Source organism: Athene cunicularia (genome assembly GCF_003259725.1).
Source record: "Athene cunicularia isolate RWA chromosome 13 unlocalized genomic scaffold, athCun1 chr13_part1, whole genome shotgun sequence".
Classification (NCBI taxonomy): Eukaryota; Metazoa; Chordata; class Aves; order Strigiformes; family Strigidae; genus Athene; species Athene cunicularia.
Window position 1 is genome coordinate 3,397,469 of NW_020799117.1, and position 23,829 is coordinate 3,421,297.

Genomic DNA, 23,829 nt, shown 5'->3' on the forward strand with positions numbered 1-23,829 from the left:
AGGGGGGACCGCGGGGTACCAGCGCCTGGTTGCGGTGCGTGGCGTCGGGTCCGGAGCGGCGGGGGTAACCTCCGAGCCCCTCCGAGCCCGCCTGGCCTTTGCCGGCTTGTTTTAAAATCGTAGCAGTGGCACAATTAGCCGGGTAGGCTTCTTGTACCTGGATCAGACGTTTTCGCTTGTTCTTTTTAAGTTTATGCAGGATCGCGTATCTTTTGTCCTCTCGCAGCCGGTATAAACGCCTGATAAGGTGTTGTAAGCAACTCAGCAGTAATGTGATCGCGTACTTTGTGTGTTTCGGGTCAAGCCTCTGCTGCCAGATGATTTGGAGCCGCTCACATCTATCAGGCTTTAAACCAACTCCGTAATTTGCAAGTGCTGTTGTAAGCGTATGTCTCCGTTTCCTAGTTTAATTTTACCATCGGGTTTTAACACTAAAATGGTGACACGATAGTCCCTACGTGCAGTTATCCCTACGCTGTAAGAGCTTCCTAGATCCGTAACCGAAATTTATACTGAGAGGCAGATGAATTGAAATTTCAACAAGCAGCTTGGGTTCAAATTAGTGATTCATTGAAGAGCTGGGCAATGTCTAAATTAGTTTCAGACTAGCTAGGGCAGCAGTTGTTGCCAGCAGGATGCCGTTAGAGACTCGGGTTGCAAAATCTGGGAGCTGAACTGCTGACACTCAAGCTAGCAGGACTCCCTTACTTATCACAGTACAGTTTCTCTTCTGATAACGACAAGGTTTCTTGTGTTTGGGCTAAAAATAATGCAAAAATTGGTTTAAACTTGTATTACTTTTCTGTTTTAATAACTACAGAAAGTTTTAAAAGTGAAGGAATGGTAAGAGAGTGAGCATGAATGGTGGGTGGAGATGGGTGGGGTGGGCTGGGCTGTTCAGGAGGTGATGTAAAGAAATGTTCATCAGGCCAGGGCCTTTGAAACCTGAAATCATATACTCAGCTTTATTTTACACTGTAGAGGAAAGCAAAAAAAAAATTGTTTAGTTTTCTAAAACTAAAAGATTAGAAGGGGGGAAGTATGGAGCAGATCTGTGGCATTTTGTGACAGAGATGGGGAAGAAGTTAGAGCTGATGCTGACAGATGTTCTTTGCATTCAGTTGTACTGCTGGTAGGCAGTATATTGATACCCTGCTGCTGCTGTACTGGTTCCAAATGTACGTGGTGCCTAAATATACCAAAGTGCTGAAATAAACTGTATTATTTTTAGTGGCAATACTGTTGTAATACAACCCTGGGTGGCAGTGATGGAAGGGAAAGAAGGAGGTGGGGGGCTTGAGGTCTTGCTGCCTTTGCTTCTTGCTGCTTCCCAAGCCTGGCTACTAGGCTCGTCTGGAGAAAGGGTCTGCGGGTCCTGGGCTACAGCGGGGTGAACAAGGGAGTTATTCTGCCGTGGTGACTGAAAATCAGAAATTGGAGGAAGAAGAGATGGTCACAGTCAAGTCCCTCTGTGAGCTGTACACTCAGCTGAGGAGTTTCCTAGAGAATTCCCAGCCCTACTCTCTCTACACAGTGTGGTTGGGATAAGGAAGCATTAATGAGGGGAGAAAGACCCTCCCACCCCTCAAGCCTTGCTAACTTCTTAAAGCTTCTGTCCATATTCTGTTTGATGATGTGATGGAATTTCTTGTGATGTCAGCGACAAAAAGGCATTAACTATTGCTGTGTCACAGATGCTCAGGGGTTTATGTTTCTTTAATTGCAGTTTGACGGCTTTTCCATTGAGCAGAGGTATAATTTACCTAGTTTAGCTGGATAAAAAAAATATATATTGCAACAAAGAACGGTTTTATTTGTTTGTCAAATTTTGAGATGGCTTCAAAGAGTTATCTTTTCCTGTGTATAATGGAAATTGGTGAATTTCTAAAAAGGAAATTGTTCCTAATGTTCTGGTGTTCTCATCATGTGCCTATATAGTAGTACTCTAAAACCAAAACAAAAATATAACCAAGTAATCCCTCTTAATTTCTGCATAATTAGGTGTATATGTACATTAATCATTATTTGGCCAGATGATTACAAATGTTTAGAAGTTTAAAAAGTCCCAAGAAATTAAGATAATTCTTTTTTGGCCTGTCCACCTACATATGACCAATGTCCTTTTAATTACAAATTGTTCTCACACTCACGTTCAACTTTTTTTGTGAATTTACAACGCAGGCATTATCGGAAGCGCTCTGCGTCACGTGGACGCTCTGGGAGCCGTTCTAGAAGTCGTTCTCCATCTGACAAAAGAGCAAAACGTGGAGAAGACAGACGCTCTAGAAGCAGGGATCGAGAACGTAGACGTGAGAGGTCACGCAGTAGGGACAAGAGACGGTCTCGATCGCGAGACAGAAAGCGTCAAAGGTATGGCTTATCAATTCCAGTCAAAGCACATAAAAATGCCTGGCCTCTGAATATTATTCTTCCACTATAATTAGTTACTTTGCTGTTGTTCATGATAGATTTTACTATGCTTAAAGTTTTTGCTTATTAAATGGTTTCTAGCCATTGGTGCTGGAGTTTGTAAGCTCTTAGCAGTCTTGATTGTTGGATTCTTTTTCCAACCTGTTCCTCAATAGCAAGCTAAAATTACACTGTGATCACATGCTAAATAAATACAATTTTGTGCTGTGGCAGACGTTCAAGAAGTAGAGAAAGGGAACGGAGCCGAGAGAGAAGAAGATCCCGGAGCCGAGAGAGGAGGCGCTCTAGAAGCAGAAGCAGAGGTAGACGGTCTCGATCCTCCAGTCCAAGCAAGAACAGGAAAACAGAAAACAGGTATTTGAGTTCTCTAATTACAATCGATATCATAGTGAGAAAGTGCTGTAAAACTACTGGTCGTGTGGAGGGTATCATCAGGCAAAGCTGTGGTTTGTAGAATGAGAATATTAAGTGAGTGTACTGTGGTGATCTTTTCCCATTGCTTAACATTCTAACACAGTTTGTTGGGAGAATGTAAAAGAAAAAGATCCAAGTTGTGGCCAGCTAAAAAAAGCAGTTTTAAAGTTAAGACTAAATTTCATTCTGAAAGTTTTGTAGTGCTTTGTTGCTATCTAGGTTCTGGTACCAATAAGTAATGTTTTGTGCCCCAGCATGTTTGCCCAAATTAATAGAGTACAGGTGCTCTCTAACACAGGCATTACAGTGAAGCAGAACTTTCTTTAAGCTTTAAAATTACTGGAGAATATTAAATTTTGGTTACCAGATTTGCTCCAGTGCTGTGTTCTCAGTGATATGCTGTATTATTCTCTTTCTCAGATAAAGCACTTTATTTCTGTGGAAACATACAGGGCTTTTAAAAAATTGCAGGTAGGGTAGCAGCAGGGGATCTCTAAATGGCATCATGGTGACATCTGTAACAGGATTTTCTAAACCGTTAGTAAGTGCCACTGGTTGTACCTGAGCTCAGTGTTTTATCCGTTATTTACACAAAAGGTGTTCTAAGGAATGTAAACCAATAAAGTTTGGAATCTGTTTTTTAAGTTGTGCATAAAAATAAAATATATAGTGTAGCACTTCAGAGAAGCTCCAGAAGTCTGCTTTGGTAAAGCCACCACCTGTTTATCTGCTGTTTGTTGAGTTCTGTGAGTGTGCTCAGTACTGCAATCAATATGGTTTTGACAAGTACTGGTTTTAGGGGTTTACAGTCAAATAAACTGTCTAGCAAATGGAATTAGTAAAGAGGTGAAGCTTGAACTCTTTTAGGTGTTGACTTTAGAAAAGTTAAACTTAACTACAGGTCATGTTGTTTTAAATATATTTTAATGCAATTTTCACATATAATTACAAACAGCATATCATGCTATCCTGTAAAATAAGTGGGAAGTCCATAAGTTGTAACAGCAGTCTGTATAAAGAGTAAGCATGTTGATGACAATCTAGAAATTGCGAGAAGCTGGAATCAAGAAGTTTTTTTGGAATAAGTGTATGGTTTGTATTAGAATAGCCCAATAAAAAAGGCTTAATGAGCTTTAATTGGCTAAAGTGAATTTTACATTTATTATCATGAGTTAGCACGTGTTTAGTTTGGATGCTTTTTTTTTTCCTTTTTTTTTTTAAATTTGAAGCAAGTAAGGGTAATAAAACCTGTGATAAATTGGTTTTGTATAAAATGCAAGTTACACTTGAGTCACATAAATAGCTTTTCCCAGGGAGAAGTGTTTTTATGTCTTTCAGCCAGTACTGTATGCTCAGGGGGACATTCAAACTTCTGTGGCAAGATGCTAGATCACTTTACCTTTCTCTAGAAATTCAACAAACAGGAAATTTTTAGTATCTCTTTTCTAACTGCTGTCTGCAAGGAGGTGTAAAATAAACTGCAGAACCACTAGAGTATCAGTTGTAAGTGTTCTGGAAATGAAGTCTGCGTTTTCCTCCTGTAAAGAAATGAGAAGAACAGAACCAAAGCATGTGCATCAGTGGATGGCAATAGATTGTACGTTTCTGGTAGTTAAAGGGAATATTTCCAAGATGTGGAAAGATGCTCTGGGAGGCAGTGTGCTTTGTAATGTATCTGAAAACATAAACCTGTACAGGGTGTTCGTGGTTCTGTTCTATCCAGCACGTGTATCCCCACCCTGAGAAAAGCTGTAATGTTTTAAGAAATTTTTGATTTTTACCATTCAGGTCAAGATCTAAAGAAAAGACAGACGGTGTGGAAGTTTCCAAAGAAAAGAAAAAAGACAAAGACGACAAAGAAGAAGAGAAGGATAAAGATGCTACCACAAATACCGTGGCCACTGAGGTAGAAGCTTTTAACACTTATGAATTTAAAAGATAAGAATTTAAACTAGGAATTAGGTTAGCCATAGATTTGGCATTAACAAAAGAAAAGCTGTTCTTAAAGCTGGACAAAATCCCCACTGACTGAGAGAGTATTCCCCTCAGTAACACAGACTCCTGTCACGGAGTATGCTTCCACTTCTTGGCAGAAGAAACGTTCTTCTCCCTTCAAGATTTCAAACTGCTTAGGCCATGAACCACAGACAGGCATGAAGGGTCTCTCATTTTTCATGTATTAGGTGTCAGTAGAGGAGCTGAACTTTTTTTTGGCTTTTAGACCCAGGCAGGAATGAAAGAACGAAGGGAGAGGGCAGCTCACTTTGCCTTGTTCCATGTTATAACAAGATGTGCCTAGATGAAAAATTCCCACACTAGCAGTTTTAGCTAACTTCTAAACCAGCATGTTGTTCCTAACCCTCCTTCGTTAACAGAGGCTGCACTGTCAGTGAGGGCTCCTCAGGCATAAACCAATCACAGGTTTTTGTACTAGGATGACTTTTGGAAGCAAGGGGTAACATGATAATTCTTTATTCTTTTATTGATTGGTGACTAAAATTAGTTGAAACTTGCTGGTGTGAATTACAGTATTTTCTCCTAGTAAATAAAGGAAAGTTTAAATTGCTGTTATCTTAAAAATTATTTGCTGGATACTATAATGAAAAATAAAATAACAACTGCGTTTCTTACTTGAAAATGTTACAGTTGATGGTAGTATTTTTCATTTGCTTCTGTTGTGATAAGTTTGTGGTTGTCCAGTCTTCAGTGGCATGCTCACACAACAGTTATATTTATTTGAAGAAGCATGGGTTACAGCTGTTTATTTTCACTGTTTGGCTGGTTTTTATCTTAGAATTTTGATCAGAACAAACTAGAAGAAGAAATGAGAAAACGAAAAGAAAGAGTGGAGAAATGGAGAGAAGAACAACGCAAGAAGGCTATGGAAAACATAGGAGAACTGAAAAAGGAAATTGAAGAGATGAAGCAGGGGAAAAAATGGAGTTTAGAAGATGATGATGGTATTTAACTTTTCATATATAAGTTAAAACACTTTTGTTCCTAGTAATATTTTTATTACACTATCTTCAAAGCATTTAATTACTTTTCAGAATGTGAACTATAAAATAACAAAGCCTAAATCTGGTCATGGCTTCAAATGGCTTAAGGTACAATTGAGATTAACAAACTGGAGAGATTTGTATGAAGAAAAATGATACAGTAATAAAACTGGTCTATAATTATTTGGGTAGACTAATAATTTAACACGCGCAAGCACTCCTCTCTTTCCTTGTTTTATTTCCATCTTTCTTGCTCATATTAGATGATGAAGAGGAAACTGCAGAAGGAGAAAAAGAAGGCAATGAGGTTGAAGATGAAGAGTTAGATCCTTTGGATGCTTATATGGAAGAAGTAAAAGAAGAGGTCAAGAAGTTCAATATGAGAAGCGTGAAAGGTGGAGGTGGGAGTGAAAAGGTAAAACCACTATTAAGATTTCCTATCTTGTTTTTTTTAAAAATAGCTTTGTGTTTTAATATCAAAATGGCTTTGAAAAAAATCGGGGGGGAATGCAAAAAAGTGAAAAGTAAGTTAGGTGCACTTAATGTCTCTTTGCCTTTAATTTCCTGCTGGTTTTATCAAGCTGTTTTATCAAGCATTGATCTGATAAAATTTCACTGAAGGAAGTGAAAAAACCCACAGCATAATGCATTCAGTAGTAGATTTTCTGTATGTTTTATACAGTATGGTTTTTGTTTTCTATGATAGTGCAACAATTTTTCTTAACTGTTTTTGTAGAAAACCGGACCAACTGTTACCAAAGTAGTAACTGTGGTGACAACCAAAAAGGCAGCTGCAGAGTCAGAAAAGAAGAAAGGGGAGCTCATGGAGAATGACCAAGATGCAATGGAGGTAATGGTCTTGTATTTCTACTGTGAAAAGGCAGTGTGCCTTTTAAGAGACATGAGAACAAGGGTAGTCCTCGGATTTTTCCATCTCCTAGGAGATAAACATTTAGTTATTTAATTTGCAGAACCATAGTCACAAGGTTTTTGATCTTATGCAGTTTCTTGTTACTTGTACTGGGTTTTTTGTCAGAAATCACCCTTGCAGCTTTCTTGCTCAGAGGCAGTGTTACACAGATGAGAACTGAATGAGTGCGTTGGGTTGTCTGGCTTTGTCCTTAATACGAGTGGGCTGATGTATGTCAGGTGTAGCGTGTGTTCACCTCACGTGTTCACGTTACAGAAATTTGGTGGGTAGTCCCAGTGCTCCTGTGTGTGAATGACCCATAAGCTAGTATAGAGTGTTTGTGTATGCAGCTTCTCAGTCTGCACACAGTCCCACCTACCTGATCTCAGAAAAGTGTGTTACATTTCTGCTGAATTTCTTTGTAAGTATAAATATGTTAATTTCCAAAACACCTGTAAGTTACGGATCTCAAAACACTTCATAAATCATAATGAGACATCTCTTTTAGCACAAAGGAGAGGTAGGTGTTCTCACTTTACAGTTTAGGAAACAGTAGAAAGGAGTTTGATTCTGCCTAGGGCCACAGAATGCTGTGCCAAGTCATGTGTTCTAATAGTCAGCACCCTAAACCAAATTTATAAGCGTTTTCTGTTACACTGACTGTAAATAACAAATGTGTTTTAGTAGGAAGAGGTGATGCAAGTAGATAAATGTCAGCTGCCCTCTCTAGATGTCGGTTCAATGAGTTGGTAGATCTCCCCCTAGTTTTCAGTGTGCAGTTTTTTGGATGTTGAGCAGTGGCAGATCACCATGAATATTGAATTTTAACAGAACAGCGCTCTGGGATCCTGGGAGCACCATCTTGCTCTCTGATTGGACCTGAACTTCTCAGAATTACCCTTCTGTGTCCAAAGTGCCTTCATAAAATGCTTCCAGGAGGAGTATTGACTGTGGTGGTGTAGGCTTGAATAGTTGTTGAGGGTACGGGTACGTTGGTGTCCGGTGGGTCCTGGAGAGGCAGCCTTGCCCAAGTCGTAGCCCAGGGCCCCTGCTAGCGCTGTAGCTCAGCTGGGTCACGCAGGTCTCTGTTCCTGCACTTCCAGTCTTGTTAGTGCTCGACTAGTTTAAAGCTGAGTTGGGTGCATCTGTCAGAACTGTGGCTGTGGTGGGACACACATCAGTGGTTTGCTGGCTGGACTTTTTTCCTTAGTATTTTCCTCTTGCTATTTCTGTTGTATGGCAGTGATTGGTTATTTCTGAATGACAAGGCTGGTATTCCTAAAATCATGGAAGTGATAGGGAACATGGTGAAAGTTAAGGTTTTGGAGAAACAAAAGGAACAGATGAAAGAACAATTGGGATTCTTTGATAGCGGGTTTTCAGTATCTGGCCTAATAGGGTAACTGTTGCTTCTGAGTAAAGTTTCTATAAGTGAAAAACCAGATCCTCTCGGAATACCATTTGTACCAATTTACACACAAATTGTCATCTATACAGTATTCCTCAGAAGAGGAGGAAGTTGATCTTCAGACTGCCCTGACTGGCTACCAGACCAAGCAGAGAAAGCTGCTAGAACCAGTGGATCATGGAAAGATCGAATATGAACCTTTCAGGAAAAACTTCTATGTTGAAGTACCAGAACTAGCTAAAATGACTCAAGAGGGTAAGAAACAATACAACCAGAACACCCTGGGTACTGTTAAAGAAAAGAATGATGGATTTGATGTGCAAAGAAACAGCAAATCCTTTATAAAGAGCATTTGGAGCAACTTCATACAGATCACTATTACTGATAACTTCGTATAATTATTTATGAGCCTGTGATTGAAAAAATTTCACGAGTCCTTTCCTCCACCCTCTTGTATTTATGTGTAACAAGCTAAAAGCTGATTTTCTGGTGGTGATAAAATTAGTATTTCATGTTCGTGGACAGATCAAGAATATTTTGATCAAGGTAGTAGAAAAATGTCAAGTTTGACTCTGTTGCAATGCAAACTCTATTTCAGAGGTGAATGTGTACAGGCTGGAGTTGGAGGGAATTACAGTCAAGGGAAAAGGCTGCCCCAAACCAATAAAAACCTGGGTACAGTGTGGTATTTCCATGAAGATTCTCACTGCCCTCAAGAAGTAAGAAAGCACTTTATGAATTATAGCATGCTTGATTTTACTCACTATGTTCTATCATAACTTTATGAGAGAAACTTTTTCTTGCATAATTTCGTTCTTCTGCCACTTGTATCATGGTTTTGCTGCTCATTTTTATGCTGTAGTTTTTGAATGGCATTAATATGTTTATGTAAATACAAATATGCGATTTTTTTTCAGCATGACTCTGTGATTCACATCTGTCAAATGCTATTTTGTTCTTAAAATACTTTTTTTTTTTTCCTCCTCTCTTTAAGACATGGCTATGAAAAGCCCACTCCCATTCAAACCCAGGCGATCCCAGCAATTATGAATGGGCGTGACTTGATTGGCATTGCTAAAACAGGAAGTGGAAAAACTATTGCATTTCTCTTGCCCATGTTCAGACACATTATGGATCAGAGAGCATTAGAAGAAGGAGAAGGTCCTATAGGTACAAAGCTTTTTTTTTTTTTAATTGCTTTTGAAATAAATAAAAACTCAAGCATATGCTCTAAAGGGTCTCCAGTTCTTCTCTTGGTTATAGGGAGGAATTCTTACTACTATTAATTAGTGAGGGGCTTTTAGTTAATGAGCACCATGCTATTCAATGTTGTTTGTGATCAGTGTGCTATCTAATATTTCAAGAGCACTTGCATGTCTTTTATATCTGGGAGAATTTACTCCTTTGATTTTGAAATTTTGACCAGATTTCTACCCCATCCTCATACAGTCTTAATTCTTTTTCTTGAAATTACAGTTTATAAAAACATATACATCAATTGCTGTAAACATTATTATAAAATATTAATTTTTACTGTATAAATAACATCTCTTACGTTACAGTGTATGATGAAAATGCTTTGCTTTCCAGCTGTCATTATGACACCTACTCGCGAGTTGGCTTTGCAGATTACCAAGGAGTGTAAGAAGTTCTCAAAGACACTTGGGCTTCGAGTTGTCTGTGTTTACGGGGGAACAGGAATCAGTGAACAGGTAGGCAAAAGACATACCTTACCTGTCAAATAACTCCTGAACTTCATTAGTTAATGAATGGTAGTAATGCAGAAGCCTAAGTGTTTGCACATAACTTAGCCTTAACCATACTGATCTTGAAAATTCTCAAGTATGGTCCTTAAAAGTTTCTTTTTATGTATGTATTGAGCATGGTAGTAATTAAACTACTAGTGGGATATGATAGTTTGAAAGTTACTGAGAAACTGTATTTGTATGAGAGTTCCCTCAAGATAACAAAAGCCAGAAAATGTTAACTTTGGTTTATTGCATTAGCAAATACTGCATGTCAAGAGTAATTTAGAGATTAATTTCAAGGGTTTTTTTTTCCCCCCATCCCTTTTTATGGAAACAACAGAAGTGACCATCTGTGATGGAACATGGTTTATTTAGTATCACTTGTCTCTGCTATAATGTGTGACATTTCTTATATGCTCTTAACTGCATAGAAGTCATGTTCCTGTTATAACTACTTCAAGTGGTAGTAACAGGTTGTCAGAGGTTACTCTTTGGTAAGCAAAGTTTTCCAAAGGCTTAAAGAAATTAAAAAGTAGTATCTTTGCATAAACAATGCACGTGAGTAGAACAGCTGTATTATAGTGTATGTTGGTTTATTTTTTGCAAGGTGATGCATGTTTTAAAGAAAAACAACACAGAAAGCAAAACCACACTCTTAATAGTTTGTTTACTATGTTTTAAAATCAGATAGCTGAACTCAAAAGAGGTGCTGAAATTATTGTTTGCACACCTGGACGTATGATTGACATGTTAGCAGCTAACAATGGTGAGTAGAAAACCTTTTCCTATGGAGAATTTTTTATATTTGTTGTGTAATTCTAACAAATTCAAAAGATCATGTATTTTGATAAATGGTCTTATGGAATTTTCTTATATCTCTTCAGGCTGCACTATCTAGCTATATATAGCACTAATAATAGGTTTAATCATATATTGGTTTGACTTTTTGGGGAGGACAGGAAATACTACATTCTTGAAGAGTTTCTGAGAATGTTTATCATTGTTAAAATGTGCTGGTCCAAATTTTTTTAATTCAAGCCGTTTAGATAAAGGTTATGTAACAGTTGCTTATTTTGTCTGCCCATTGAGCCTTTATTATTATTGGTAGTGTAGCTCAGCAGTTACCTTCTTTTACACAAGAGCGTCTGACTCTGCCTTTATCTGTTGGTTTTAAAAACAGACAGACAAAGAAGCCCTCCCTAAATAACCATTCAAAAGTAAAAGAACTGACCTTACATCAAATATTCAGATTGATTAAACTGAGCCACTGCAGCTTTAAGAGGTTTTGTCCTAGTGTAACCATTGCATGCTTGTTAGATAAAGTTTTATTATTAAATTATTCCACATCAAAACCTCTACTAAACTGTTGACATTATTTAACTTCTGTGGAAAAAGTACCTTCAAGACATATAGAACTGGGCTTCCAAGACTTAAATCGTCAAAGGTAGGTACATTAATGCTGTTCCCAAGTAATTTTACAAAGTTATTATTTGGGGATGAAAGTGTTAAGATGTTAAATAGATACGTAGATTTTTAAGAAGTATTTATTTTGTTCCTTAAGTATGAATTCCGTATCTTAAAAAAAATGCAGCGCTAAATCTCTAAAGGATTCAGCTACAATTTGCTGAGGCTGAAAGGACCAAATTCTACTGTAGTTTGATAGGCACAAGTCTGAGTGATAGTTGTAGAAAATGTGAAAGTCTGTTCCATTCTGAGAGCATTTGACAGTGTCGCTCCACAGTTGTTTGGAACTAAATGTGTTCCCATGTTTGTATCGTTTCAGAATATGATTCTTAAATCCTTGAGTTAAATCCCTCTCGTGAAAGGGAATCTCTTGGCTGTTTGTTTGGGAAGGGTGCTAATTATCCTGTCCATCATAATTTCAAAATGGTCACAGATGTACAACTTGCTTTGTTTCCAGCTGTCCCAGAGTTTGGGGTGGTTCTTAATTTTTAGTAGTTACTGGGTAGGTTTTAATCTTTATATATTCATTTTGAAAAGACTGCTTACTCTGTTTTATGCATATTATTAGCAGTTAACTAGAATTAGTATGATTATCCTCAAATAGCTATTTCGAGCTCCAAGGAAGCATTACAGGTTATATGTATAAAAGCATTTTTTCTGAGGCTGCAAGAGTTAGCACTGGACTTTGCCTTCCACACATGCGCTGTAATCTCTAATATGTTTTTTTCTAGGTGGCGCTGTCAGATAATGGCTGATGTGGCTCCTTGCTTCATCTCAGTCTTAGTTTTATGATGTGTTTTGGCGAGGGCAGTTTTCTGAATTTTACAGGTTCTTCTGGCCCTATGATGGTATGCAAGAGAAGAGTTTGACAAAATAAAGGGCCTTGTGCATACTTACGCATTTCCCAGAATGTATACGTGATTAAAATGAGAACATTAAAATTCACATTTAGTGAATTTTATTTAAAAAATTAATTAATGTCTTTGTTAGAAGATAGTGAGACTATATAACATTTTTAAAAAAAAAATTATTCCTGAGGGAAACTAGATTTCCATTTGATTTTGTTTCCCATGTGTTTTTTCCTCTCCTTTCGCAGGTCGGGTGACAAATCTCCGTAGAGTCACATATGTTGTACTTGATGAAGCAGACAGAATGTTTGACATGGGGTTTGAGCCTCAGGTAATTAAGGACATGACTGACACTGCCACAAGATGTTATTCCTCACTTAAAGGATTTTGCAGTGCTACGTTATTATTACACTGCCAATGAGTGTTCAAAGAGATGTGCTACATATGGACAACAGTTTAAACTGATTTTTCTGTTTTCCTCGGGTGCTTTGTTTTCAATAAATTATGTAGCTTAATTTTTTTTTTCTAACATACTATTTTATTTTTACACACTTGTTCTGGATACTTGTGGTTATGTTGTAGCCCTATGTAATCCCTTGGTGCAGATGTCATTTTAGTAGTTGTAGCTTGTTTATAAAGCCTTTGATGATTCCTGTGCAGGAGATAGGGACAAAATGTTGGATATGTTGGTGACAAATTACTTGCTGGCAGCTTTGGACATCCAGGAATCTTTCAGATGTCAGCAGGCTATATTGTCCTCCAAAACGAAGGAAATTCCTTTATTTTTGTCTCTTGAGCTGTAGAGTTTCTGCTGCATGTCTTAAGATTTCTGCTGGCCTGTTGTCAGATTGCATATTGCCACTCAACTTCCTTTCGAATCCAGGAAGTTTTGCCTGTCTTTCCAATGCCAGCACCTAGGTCCCAAGAGGATATCTGTAAAGAACTGTTTTCTAGTCTGTGTAGTGCAGATACCACCTAATTTTGAAGATGACAGTTCTGTATGTGTATGAAGTTCCATTAAAGCGCTTGGGTATTAACAGGGAATGTTCTCTTCAACCAGGTTATGCGCATTGTAGACAACGTCAGGCCTGACCGTCAGACTGTCATGTTCTCTGCTACTTTCCCCAGAGCTATGGAGGCGTTAGCTCGCAGAATCCTAAGTAAACCTATAGAAGTGCAGGTCGGAGGCAGAAGTGTTGTCTGCTCTGATGTGGAGCAACATGTTGTGAGTATCACACATCTGCCTCGCTTATCTTCTCTTTTGCTTGCAAAAGATTATTTCCAGCAATGTTGAATATAAACCAATATACCCACAGAGCTTTTATTTTTAGAAGTTCAGTGACCTTATTAAACATGACCTCAGAATAAACTTAACACTCTAATCTGTGAATGCAATGGGATCACTTATTTTTCAAAAATTTGGTTTTATACCACTAAGCTGAACAGCAGTTTTGCCATTAGCTGTGGAAACAGCCTGAAAAAGTCATCTCCTGTTCCAGATTTTTATTTTTATGCACCCTGAATGTGTTTGATGACTTCGATACAAGTTGTACTCTTTCTACTTTGCTCTTGTATGTCTTTTTCCAGATTGTTATAGAAGAGGAGAACAAGTTTTTGAAGTTACTGGAGCTACTGGGACACTATCAGGAGAAAGGATCAGTTATCATATTTGTAGATAAACAAGAACATGCAGACGGGTTGCTGAAAGATTTAATGAGAGCCTCTTACCCTTGCTTGTCTCTCCATGGAGGTAATCTGCAACATTAAGGATTTATTTTAACAAGTCCAAACTAGAATATTGGTATTCAGTAGTTAAAAAGAGAAGTTATTTAGTGCCTGGATAATACCAATTATTATTTCTTCCTAAGCAGGTTTTGTTTTATAATTGGGAAAGATATTTGTCTGTTAATTTGAAATAGACGTGGTAGTTTTCCATAGTTACTCTTTATTGCTTCCTGTGAGATGTCATCAGATGCCAAATCTTGTCTCTGGGCAACAGGACTGTTACTGAGAGTTAACATCTCTCAGGGAATATTACTAACTACTTGCTATTGTAGAGCAGTGAATGCCATTGGGGGAGTATTACATGATATTTTTATCTGAGATTCCACAATAATAGCAGCTGTTGTTTCACTTTTCTGCCATCAAGTAGTAATATAACGGAAGTAGCCTAGTAAGAGGAGGAAATCTTTTTAGAACATTGTCCATCCCAGAGCATTTTAAAACTTGCTGTATATATTGCTCTTAAAAATACAGTAACCAATAAGTACAAAACCACTGTTCATTTAGTACAACAGTGGAAGAGGGAAAATATTCTTTTTCTGAGATTTCTGTTGCCTTTAGAGAACAAAGCCTCCAGCTGAGGTCTCAACTGCATCTAAAAAGTCAAATAGAGAATCATATTAGAGAGACTTTTGAGGATCGTGGTATGGGAAAACATGTTTTTGTAGTGGAAAAACTAAAAGTTTTCTTATTCTGGAAAATGGACTGAGGTGTATTATTCTGGCTAATGTATTTTGCCTGTAAAAGTGTGAATGTACTGAAATTTTATTTGCTTAGGTTTTCGGTTGTTTGAAGTTGGAGGGTGTTTTGACCTGTGTACAAATTCGTTCGGCTCAAAGCAGAGCTTTAGAATTGACTGTTTCATTTGGTTTCTTGTAGGTATTGATCAGTATGACAGGGACAGCATAATTAATGATTTCAAGAATGGAATTTGCAAACTTCTGGTGGCCACATCTGTAGCAGCAAGGGGCCTGGATGTAAAACAATTGATGTTGGTGGTCAATTACAGCTGTCCCAACCATTATGAAGATTATGTGCACCGAGCAGGGCGAACTGGGCGAGCTGGCAATAAAGTATGTATAATCAGTTGCCTGTTTTGGTTATTACTGAAAATTTTTCCTTATTTACCACTGATCAAGGTGTTCCTAAGGGATATTGGTGGGAAGAGGGTTTTCCTTTAGGGTGCATCTAAGTTTTTTGAGTGATCATGTGTAAAATAATTCTGAATTTTAGGACTATGAAAGTTGGAATTTACATGTTGTACTGATTTATGAATGTTCTTTTAAATCCCATTTGTGGCTGAAAGTTTGGGTGTTTTTCACTTTTGGAAATGTGCCCTACTAAATTTATAAGATTTTATTTTCTAAACTTTTAACCACGACAAGATTGAATGGTTAGTTTCTACCCTCTCTGGTTGATCACCTCTGTATCAGCTTCTGGGGAAATCACATTATTCAGTCAACATTCCCGCTAAAAAACGTTTATGGATGAATGTCATGGTTACTTTTATTGACCAGAACAAGAGCATCTGTGCAGGGTGCTTCAATAAATTTAGAGATAAAGTGTCTTTAGAAATTTTTCTTTATAATCTTTTAAATTAATTTTGACCAGGGGTATGCGTATACATTCATTACTGAGGATCAGGCACGGTATGCTGGTGATATCATTAAGGCTTTGGAATTGTCTGGGAATCCAATTCCTACTGATTTGGAGAAGCTCTGGGCTGACTTCAAAGACCAACAGAAAGCTGTAAGTAATTCTTTCATCTGGAGTGGGCTTTGGTCTGGGTTTAATGCATTTCCATGTGGGTCCAGTTGTGCAGTACACTGAGTGAGTCATCTTAGTGACTTCACTGAGAACACACAGGTATGCTTAGGTGAGTGTGTGAGTGTTTTCAAGATTGGGATCTTGAATGTCCTTTACAGGGCTGTTCTTGAGAATTAAAATGTTGTCATCTGGTATGGGATAAAGAAACGCCTCCTATGTAAGGGGTGCTTTGGCTTTTATCAAAATTCACATAAATAAGTCCTTTCACATAATTTGTATTATTATTTCTAGAGCTCTCGCCATCAGAGGATCTTGCTCATGCTGAGAAGAGTGACTTGGGAGTTTTTCCAATATAAAAATGAGGATTTTTTTTTTACTGCATTTGAAAAGCATTTTAAAAGTGTATTTACAGAAAATCCCAATAGTATATTCTTTCGGTCTGCTGAATTATTTATTACACTTCATTGTAAAAATACAGTTTTTAAATTTGAAGAACTTTCTAAATGTGCTAGGATTTGATTTTTAAAATAAATAAGTTCAAAATGGTTTGTGTAATTTTGTAGTTATAACTATTGGGATTTTAAATTTCTAAGTATGAGAATACATGTTTTTGTTTTCAGGAGGGAAAGTTGATTAAAAAAAGCAGTGGATTCTCTGGAAAAGGTTTTAAGTTTGATGAAACAGAACAGGCTTTGGCTAATGAAAGAAAGAAGCTACAAAAAGCAGCTCTTGGCTTGCAAGATTCAGATGATGAAGATACAGCTGTTGATGTAAGCATCTGAAAATAAGATTAATAAGCTTAAGGATTTTCAATATATTTGGTTTTTCCCCAGTAGGTTACATAACATGTTGCAGAATGTGTGGATTTTTGTTACTCTGTCCTGCGCTACTGACTTAGTGTTCCATGAGTAGATCTGTGTGCATTCTTTAATATAAAAGATACATAGCTATGAAGATCGAGATCTTAAAGATCTTGAAAGTCACTTTCAGTCTTACTGATATTTTATACTTAATATATGTAGTTATATAAATGTCACAGAAGTTCTTTTCTTTGTAATATTAATCTTGCACAAATGAGCTAGGACAATTGCCCTCAATTACACTTTTTTACTCGCAGTGTTTTTTTATTAATTCATAGTAGCGTCTTCTATTTCTAAATCCTTTTTAGATTCCTTGCTTAATGTTTGTTAGACGCATTTTCATGACCTTGAAAGTAAACACTATGTTCAAACCTTTCCCTGATTATTAGATCATCCGTTCCTTTTGTCGAGTCGTAGTTCTGGGCAAGCTTCTACCATTTATATGAGATTTATTTCTTTAAAAGCCTGTAAACTAAATGCACCTTAGTGTTTTCTTTCTTGATGATGAGATTATCTAATGGTAAATGCAGTGATGTAATAATTCTTATTTTCTTTAGATCGATGAACAAATTGAAAGCATGTTCAATTCCAAGAAAAGAGTAAAAGACATGGCAGCACCAGGAACATCAAATGCTCCTACACCATCAGCTGGGAATGCAGAAAAATTGGAAATTGCTAAAAGACTGGCTTTGAGAATCAATGCCCAGAAGAATCTTGGTGCAGAGGCACAAGTATTGGTCCCCTTCCATTTTAAGGTCACTTACATTTCTCTTTACATAGCAATATTTTCTTTCTCCTTTTTTTTTTTTTTTTTAGATAAAGGTTGTTCAATTCCATGTTCTATGGCTGCCATTTTGTTTCTACACAATGATAACATACTGCATTATTTAGCTCATTTGTGCTGGGCTAGCTCAGTTATAAGTTACAGGATTTATAATTGAGCTAATATGACAGTAAGATATAATGCGCAACTGAAAATGCTTTGTCTGCCCTGGCAAAGAGTTATTCATTACTGATAAAATTACACAATTAGGTTTTGTCAGCTTTAGCAGAGTTGCAGGAACATCTTTCTCTGCTGAAGCATGTGATATACAATCTGTTTAGATTTAGGTTAATGGCGTCTGGAATGTTCAAAGGTATTTTGAACTGAAGATACAAAACACCAGTAAGATCTTTTCTATGCAGTTGTGAGGGGAATTACTGGGAGGAAGGAAAGAAGAGAGAGTTTGGAGAATGTATTTGTTATGTGGACAATTACACTGCATAGAACCCTTGTTGGTTTATATAGGACTTCTTTTGGCTACCTTGTTCTTAGCATGGACCTAATTTTTTACAGGATGTGATGCAGCAGGCTACAAATGCTATCCTGAGAGGAGGCACAATTCAAGCTCCTACTGTATCTGCCAAGACCATTGCAGAGCAACTGGCTGAAAAAATCAATGCTAAGCTCAATTATGTACCCATAGAAAAGCAGGAGGAAGAGAAACAGGATGGAGGACAAAATGAATCCTTTAAGAGATATGAAGAAGAATTAGAGATCAATGACTTCCCACAGGCAAGTAACCATTCTGCTCTAATCAAGTGTAAATGACCAGTATTTAACAGTGGCTGTCTTCATAGCTCAGACTATGATTATACTAATAAAATCTTTTGTCTCTTTCTTATCATACCTAATTGAAATTACTACATTATCTGTGATTACTTCTCATCTTATAGATACACAATGCTTTGGACATATTCCAGAGAATACTGGAAAAACAAGCATTCCTTATCATACAGAAGGCTTTTTGCCCTTTGCTACTGACTTCTCTCATATCCAGATCTTTGACACTGGCATTTTATTTCAAAGGCTGTACTACTGTGACTGATACTGTTCTTTGCTTTTTTTATTACCTGAGTATTTTTGCCATTCAGAATATTGCTGCTCTAGTCTACCTCATCTGTTATTTTGAAGATTGGTATTCCACAGTATCAAGCACAAATTCCTTCTATTTACCTTTTGAGGTTCTGCCCAAATTTGACTTATCAAGTTGTCTTGTTAGTAGCTTGTTACCCTTCCCTCTCAGAAATCCTCTTAATTCTTACCCTGAGCAGTTTCTCATTCATAGAACATTTTCTAGATTTTTAAGGATCCTTCTAACTCTTTTAAGGGTATGTTTGTTAGGTACAAAGCATTGTTTGCTCATAATGGGTAGACAAGTAACTGTTCTGTTGTCTGCAAATAAATTGTAAAGATAGATTTTTTTATTTTTTTTTTTAATAGAGCTGCACTAGAAAAAATAGCTTTCTTCTGATTCTCTTTTTGTTCTTCAGTATTTTGTAATAACTTGTCTGAAACACTGATGTATATATGTCAGTTCATCAGTGAGAACCATCACTGCTCCTTATGTCCCTGGAAAATCTCTGTAAGGAAGAGGGACTCACCTCGTGCTGTATGTACATGTATAATAATGGTCACAGTGCAGATCTGAGATGATGGAAATAAAGTAAGATAAAACAATTGCCTAAAGCAATAACCACAGCTGACAGTGGAAGCTGGTTTTTATAGGAGTACTACACAACCATTCACCACCATCATGTGTAAGATAGCACAGGGCAGTCTTCCTGATTATGTGTGCGGTATTTTCTGAGTCTTCTGAGAGACTTATTAATGCTGATAAGGTGCCTCTTCTAGAGAGAATATAAAACAGGCAGAGTTTTGATTCAGGGCCATACAGCTTGCCTTTAGAGGCTGTCTTCCAAAGTTGGCTTCTGGAAAAGCAGTGGTTTACAGCAGGACACACGGTATGTTTGCTCAACCTCCCAGAACTGAAAAACCAAAGAGGGTCTGGAGGGGATTGTTCTTCCTGTCAGAAATAGCTTTGCCTTCACGCCAAGGCAGTGTGAGCTTCCCCAGTCGTGTCCTAAGTCCTCTAACTTTGAGCTCACCATGATAAAAAAATTGTCTCAAACTATAAGTAGCTTCCAACAATCTACTAGACACTTTCGAGTACTTTCATTGTCTGGATTAATGGGATTCATTTATCATAGTGAAGTATTTTTGAGGATATTGTAAAGATTTGGGACAATTTTTGCAGGGTTCTAAAAAACAGCTGGCAGTGTTTATTCCTTAGGCTTTATTTATGGCAATTTTAAGGTTTACTTATTTTTATCTTTAACCAATGAACTGTGTAGAAATAAATTTATTTTGTTAAAGGGGAGTACTTGCAGCCATTAACAGTATATGTTTGCCCTTGAAATCTATTCCTGTACAGAAGTGCTAAACAAAATACTTGAGTGCTGCTTCAGAAAACTGCAAGAAAAAATCACGTTTTCAACTTTCAGTGTAGCAAAACGGAAGGTCTTTAGAGATCTTGCTTCAGTAGTACTATGCATCCATTTTCTTTTCTCCTTTCATAACTATCTTGCTGACAGAAGAGACAGATTTTTTTTTTAAAAAAGACTTGCATAAAAACAACTGGCTAAAATTTCAGTCTGCATTTTTAAAGTAGAATGCCCTGAGCGATTTTCACAGTGCAGTGTTCTTGTTGTTTGTCTAAAATGTCATCTAAGCTTTGAATTGCCATTTTGTGTGATGCCTTTCTCCTTGTTGATCCTCACATCTCCTTTACCTTGCAGACTGCCAGATGGAAAGTTACCTCCAAAGAAGCACTACAGAGAATCAGTGAATATTCTGAAGCTGCTATTACAATCAGAGGAACTTACTTCCCTCCAGGCAAAGAACCCAAGGAAGGAGAACGAAAGATTTATTTGGCTATAGAAAGTGAGTATTCTTTTTATAAATGTTTCAATTAAATCTACAAGACTAGTTTTGCAATTAGACATGGAATCTCTGTGGTCATAGTGTTTAGATGCTCAGTTACAGTCCCACTGTAGTTACTTTATAATTACTAAAGAAGCACTTGTTTATCTTAATAGACTTTGAGTGATCCACAGGGATCAGAGATGCTTCTCCTCAGAAGACTGACCTGCCACAGAACAACAGCAAACATGTATGGAATCAGTTTCGAGGAGGGGGAAAGAAAAGATTAAAAAATCAGAATAAGCACAAAGATGTCTGTGCCAGTGTGAAATAAGAAAGAACATTGAATTGTGCAGGTTTGAGCTGTTCAAGGTCTAAGAAATCACATTGACTACTACAAGAAAAACTTAGCAAATTTCATGATGGTTGAATAGAGTTTTTCTCAAAGAAACCTCTAATCTGGGTGTTTCTGAATAGTCTGATTTATGACTGTCTCTTTTAAATATCTTCTTTAAAACCACACGGGCTGGCTGTGGCAGTCTATACAATAATAGAGTGTTCTTCAGTAAATAGTTGAGGATATGGAGCGAGTTTTAAGTGTTTCTGAAAACAGCCAGCAGTGTTTATTTTGTAAGCTACCCATACAGCAAATGTTTGAGATAGTAATATTTTTTTTTTTTGTCCTCAGGTGCCAATGAACTGGCTGTACAGAAAGCAAAGGCAGAAATCACACGACTTATAAAAGAGGAGCTCATCAGATTGGTGAGTGAAATATCCAGAATGCAGAGGGAAAGTGCCTTAATTTATGCTTTATGAGATTGATTTCTACAAATGTTGACACTCTGGCATATGTTTTTATTAGTATCAGGGACTGGGACTTAAGAGATCTCAAAAGCAGTTTAATTGAACAGCCTAGGAAATGCGTGACTGTTCATCAGGCAGACAGACGGCTGTTATCCAGCCAGCAGATGGAGATAACACATTAACAGAGCTTTTTGAATGAAGACCCCTTAAAGAGTTAGATCCCTATTAGTTTCCTGATTTCAGCACCATCATGCAGGGGAGAGGAGAATTATCCCCCTCATTTTAATACTTTGTATGTCTTGAGAGATTCGTTTTGCCGCAGCTTTACAGCATACCCAGCTACTAATCAGCTGTTTTCAAGTAAGATATTGTCTTGAAAAATCGTATTTTGGGTTCTCTGGTTGAAGAAACTTTGACTTTCTCTAGAATAACCTTCAGTGATACTACATTAGACTTGACAGTGCCTTGGCTTTTTCTCTTAAGTAGCCTTCCAAATCAGCTGTCAGTTCCAGTGGTCCTGCTGAGCCATTATTGAGTTTTGTTTCTTTTGCAAAATTCTTGACCTCCCCATAAAAATGTTTTCCGAAGGAAGGAGATTGCTAAGGACCTGCTTATTTACATGTAATGTGGTTTTATTGTTAGTGGAGTTTTATTGCAATTCATTTATCCATTTTCACTTTTAACCGTGATTATGCTTTCCTTTATTTGCAGCAAAATTCTTACCAACCAACCAACAAAGGAAGATACAAAGTTCTATGAATATTTGGAATTATCTGTCTGCCAGTGGCTGGTGCGTGAAACTTTGTGGCTTCTGTTGTTTTTGCTGTTTACACTGCTTATTGTAAATTAAGAAATTTTTTATTTTGTCTTGCGGACATTTTTTAACAGAAAATTGATACTTGCTGAAACATCTTAATTTTCTCCACTAAAGTTATCAGTCTTAAAGCAGACCAGTTTTGGCGGAGCATGATTTAATTTAAAGTGCAGTTTATATACTTTTCATCATAAAGAATATAAAATAAAACAGATTTTAATTTTTCTGACAGACTATACTGTTAAGTAAATGAAACAATGTTGGGATTTGTGTTGAAATTGTTAGAATGTACCTGCTTCATCTTGTGGGGATGATTCATGCCATATCAGTTTATACTGGAAAAATGATAAAACACCAGAATAAAGGCAGGATTTTCTCCTGATCCATAGCATCTCTCTGGCTGGTTCCACACACATTCATTCCCTGTACAAATGTCCCCCTAAGGTCAGAGAGTCTTGCAGTGATCAGAGTAGAGAATTTTATCCAGAAATACTTGAGGTCTAGTTTTAAGATCTTACCTTTTCACATCCCATTTTGTCTTTATCATCCAGGTAATAGAATAACTCTTTGGGGTTTTTGTAAAGTGAAATGTTTTGTAGTATGAAAATAGTTTTCCTGTTTTTTTTCTAAACATTAGAATTTTAGGATTTGATTTTTTTTTCCTCATTCTCTGACATAAGAATGAAAGCCTGTTTAGTTTAAAAAGAAATTCTCAGAAAAAAAGGAGAAACCTCTTTTGTAAAGAAATACAACTTTGTCACTTTTTTATAGTGTTCTTATATATACATTTAACGTGATTTTTTTTTTTCCCCCAGGATTGTCGTCTTTATTATTGTTAGACATGGCTTTAAGTAAAAATGAATAATGATATTTATGAGTGAGTTCCACAAGTATTGACTATCGTTGCAGTCAATAAGCTACTGGGACAGGCAAGACCTTTCTTTTTGAGGTCTCATCCCCATAACATTAATATTCATGGTGGACACTTACTACTCTTAAGCATTTAACTTTCCTGTCTACTTATCTGGAGCCGAAGCGGTAGCAATTTGAATTGTGTCATTCTAGTAGCTGCAGGACTTTCGAGATGATGACTTTCAAAAGGACTTTTGTAGAAAGCTTTTCTTACCCGACACATTGAGAAGAAATGTGTCATTTTAAACCAGCTGTGTATGTACTGCTTTAACCCTGGTGAAGACAAATTGTACAATCTGCATCATGGCTGTATAAATTCACAACTTCTATTTCCCAGCTTCAGGTAATTTAAATGACTGTTTCTGTGTTGCATACAACTCTCTGTTACTCTAACGTCAGTGTACCTTATTTGCAATACAGGAAAGGAAAGGAGTGATTATCCCAACTGAACCGTATACGTTCAGGATAAGAATAGCCAATACTTGCCAATATTAATACACCGAGTAGAACAAAAATAAGAAGCACACACAATAACCCTTCTCAAAAATTAACCCCACAAATCTCACACTAAACATTCCCTTTAAATACATCAGGTTTCCTTCCGTTAAGAACTGGGTTTTGATATGTTTTATACAACTTGTTTGTTGAATTGTCTAACTTTTTGACAGTGTCCCCCCCTGAAGAGAGACAGATTTTGGTGTATTTAATGAAGAGCACTTTCAAGTTGGACAGCCTGACACTTCTTTAAAAATCCTGTTTCAAAATGTTCATATATATATTGGTATCTCCTAAAAAAGGCATGATGGAGACATTTCTGTGATTTCCAGCTTTGCACTGTTGGATTTCAGAGATGCAACAATGTATAATCTTTACCTTCCTGGGGTTTTTAAATGCAATGTCAATATTCCTATGTTTTTTTAAATTCCA

General features: G+C 37.0%; 1 protein-coding gene across 1 annotated transcript; it reads left to right on the plus strand.

Annotated features, from left to right (window-relative positions):
- The first annotated feature begins 1,449 nt into the window (after positions 1–1,449).
- Positions 1,450–23,829, plus strand: DDX46 (DEAD-box helicase 46). Its single transcript, XM_026858491.1, has 24 exons — positions 1,450–1,538; positions 2,182–2,370; positions 2,644–2,784; positions 4,633–4,750; positions 5,639–5,804; positions 6,107–6,258; positions 6,580–6,693; positions 8,251–8,416; positions 8,760–8,880; positions 9,156–9,331; positions 9,752–9,873; positions 10,597–10,675; positions 12,470–12,552; positions 13,282–13,446; positions 13,809–13,971; positions 14,883–15,076; positions 15,615–15,752; positions 16,391–16,540; positions 17,188–17,385; positions 17,967–18,185; positions 20,249–20,393; positions 21,061–21,134; positions 21,888–21,966; positions 23,056–23,829. The coding sequence occupies exons 1-23, from the start codon at positions 1,450–1,452 to the stop codon at positions 21,933–21,935; spliced, it is 3,210 nt and encodes a 1,069-aa protein (XP_026714292.1). The 3' UTR covers positions 21,936–21,966; positions 23,056–23,829.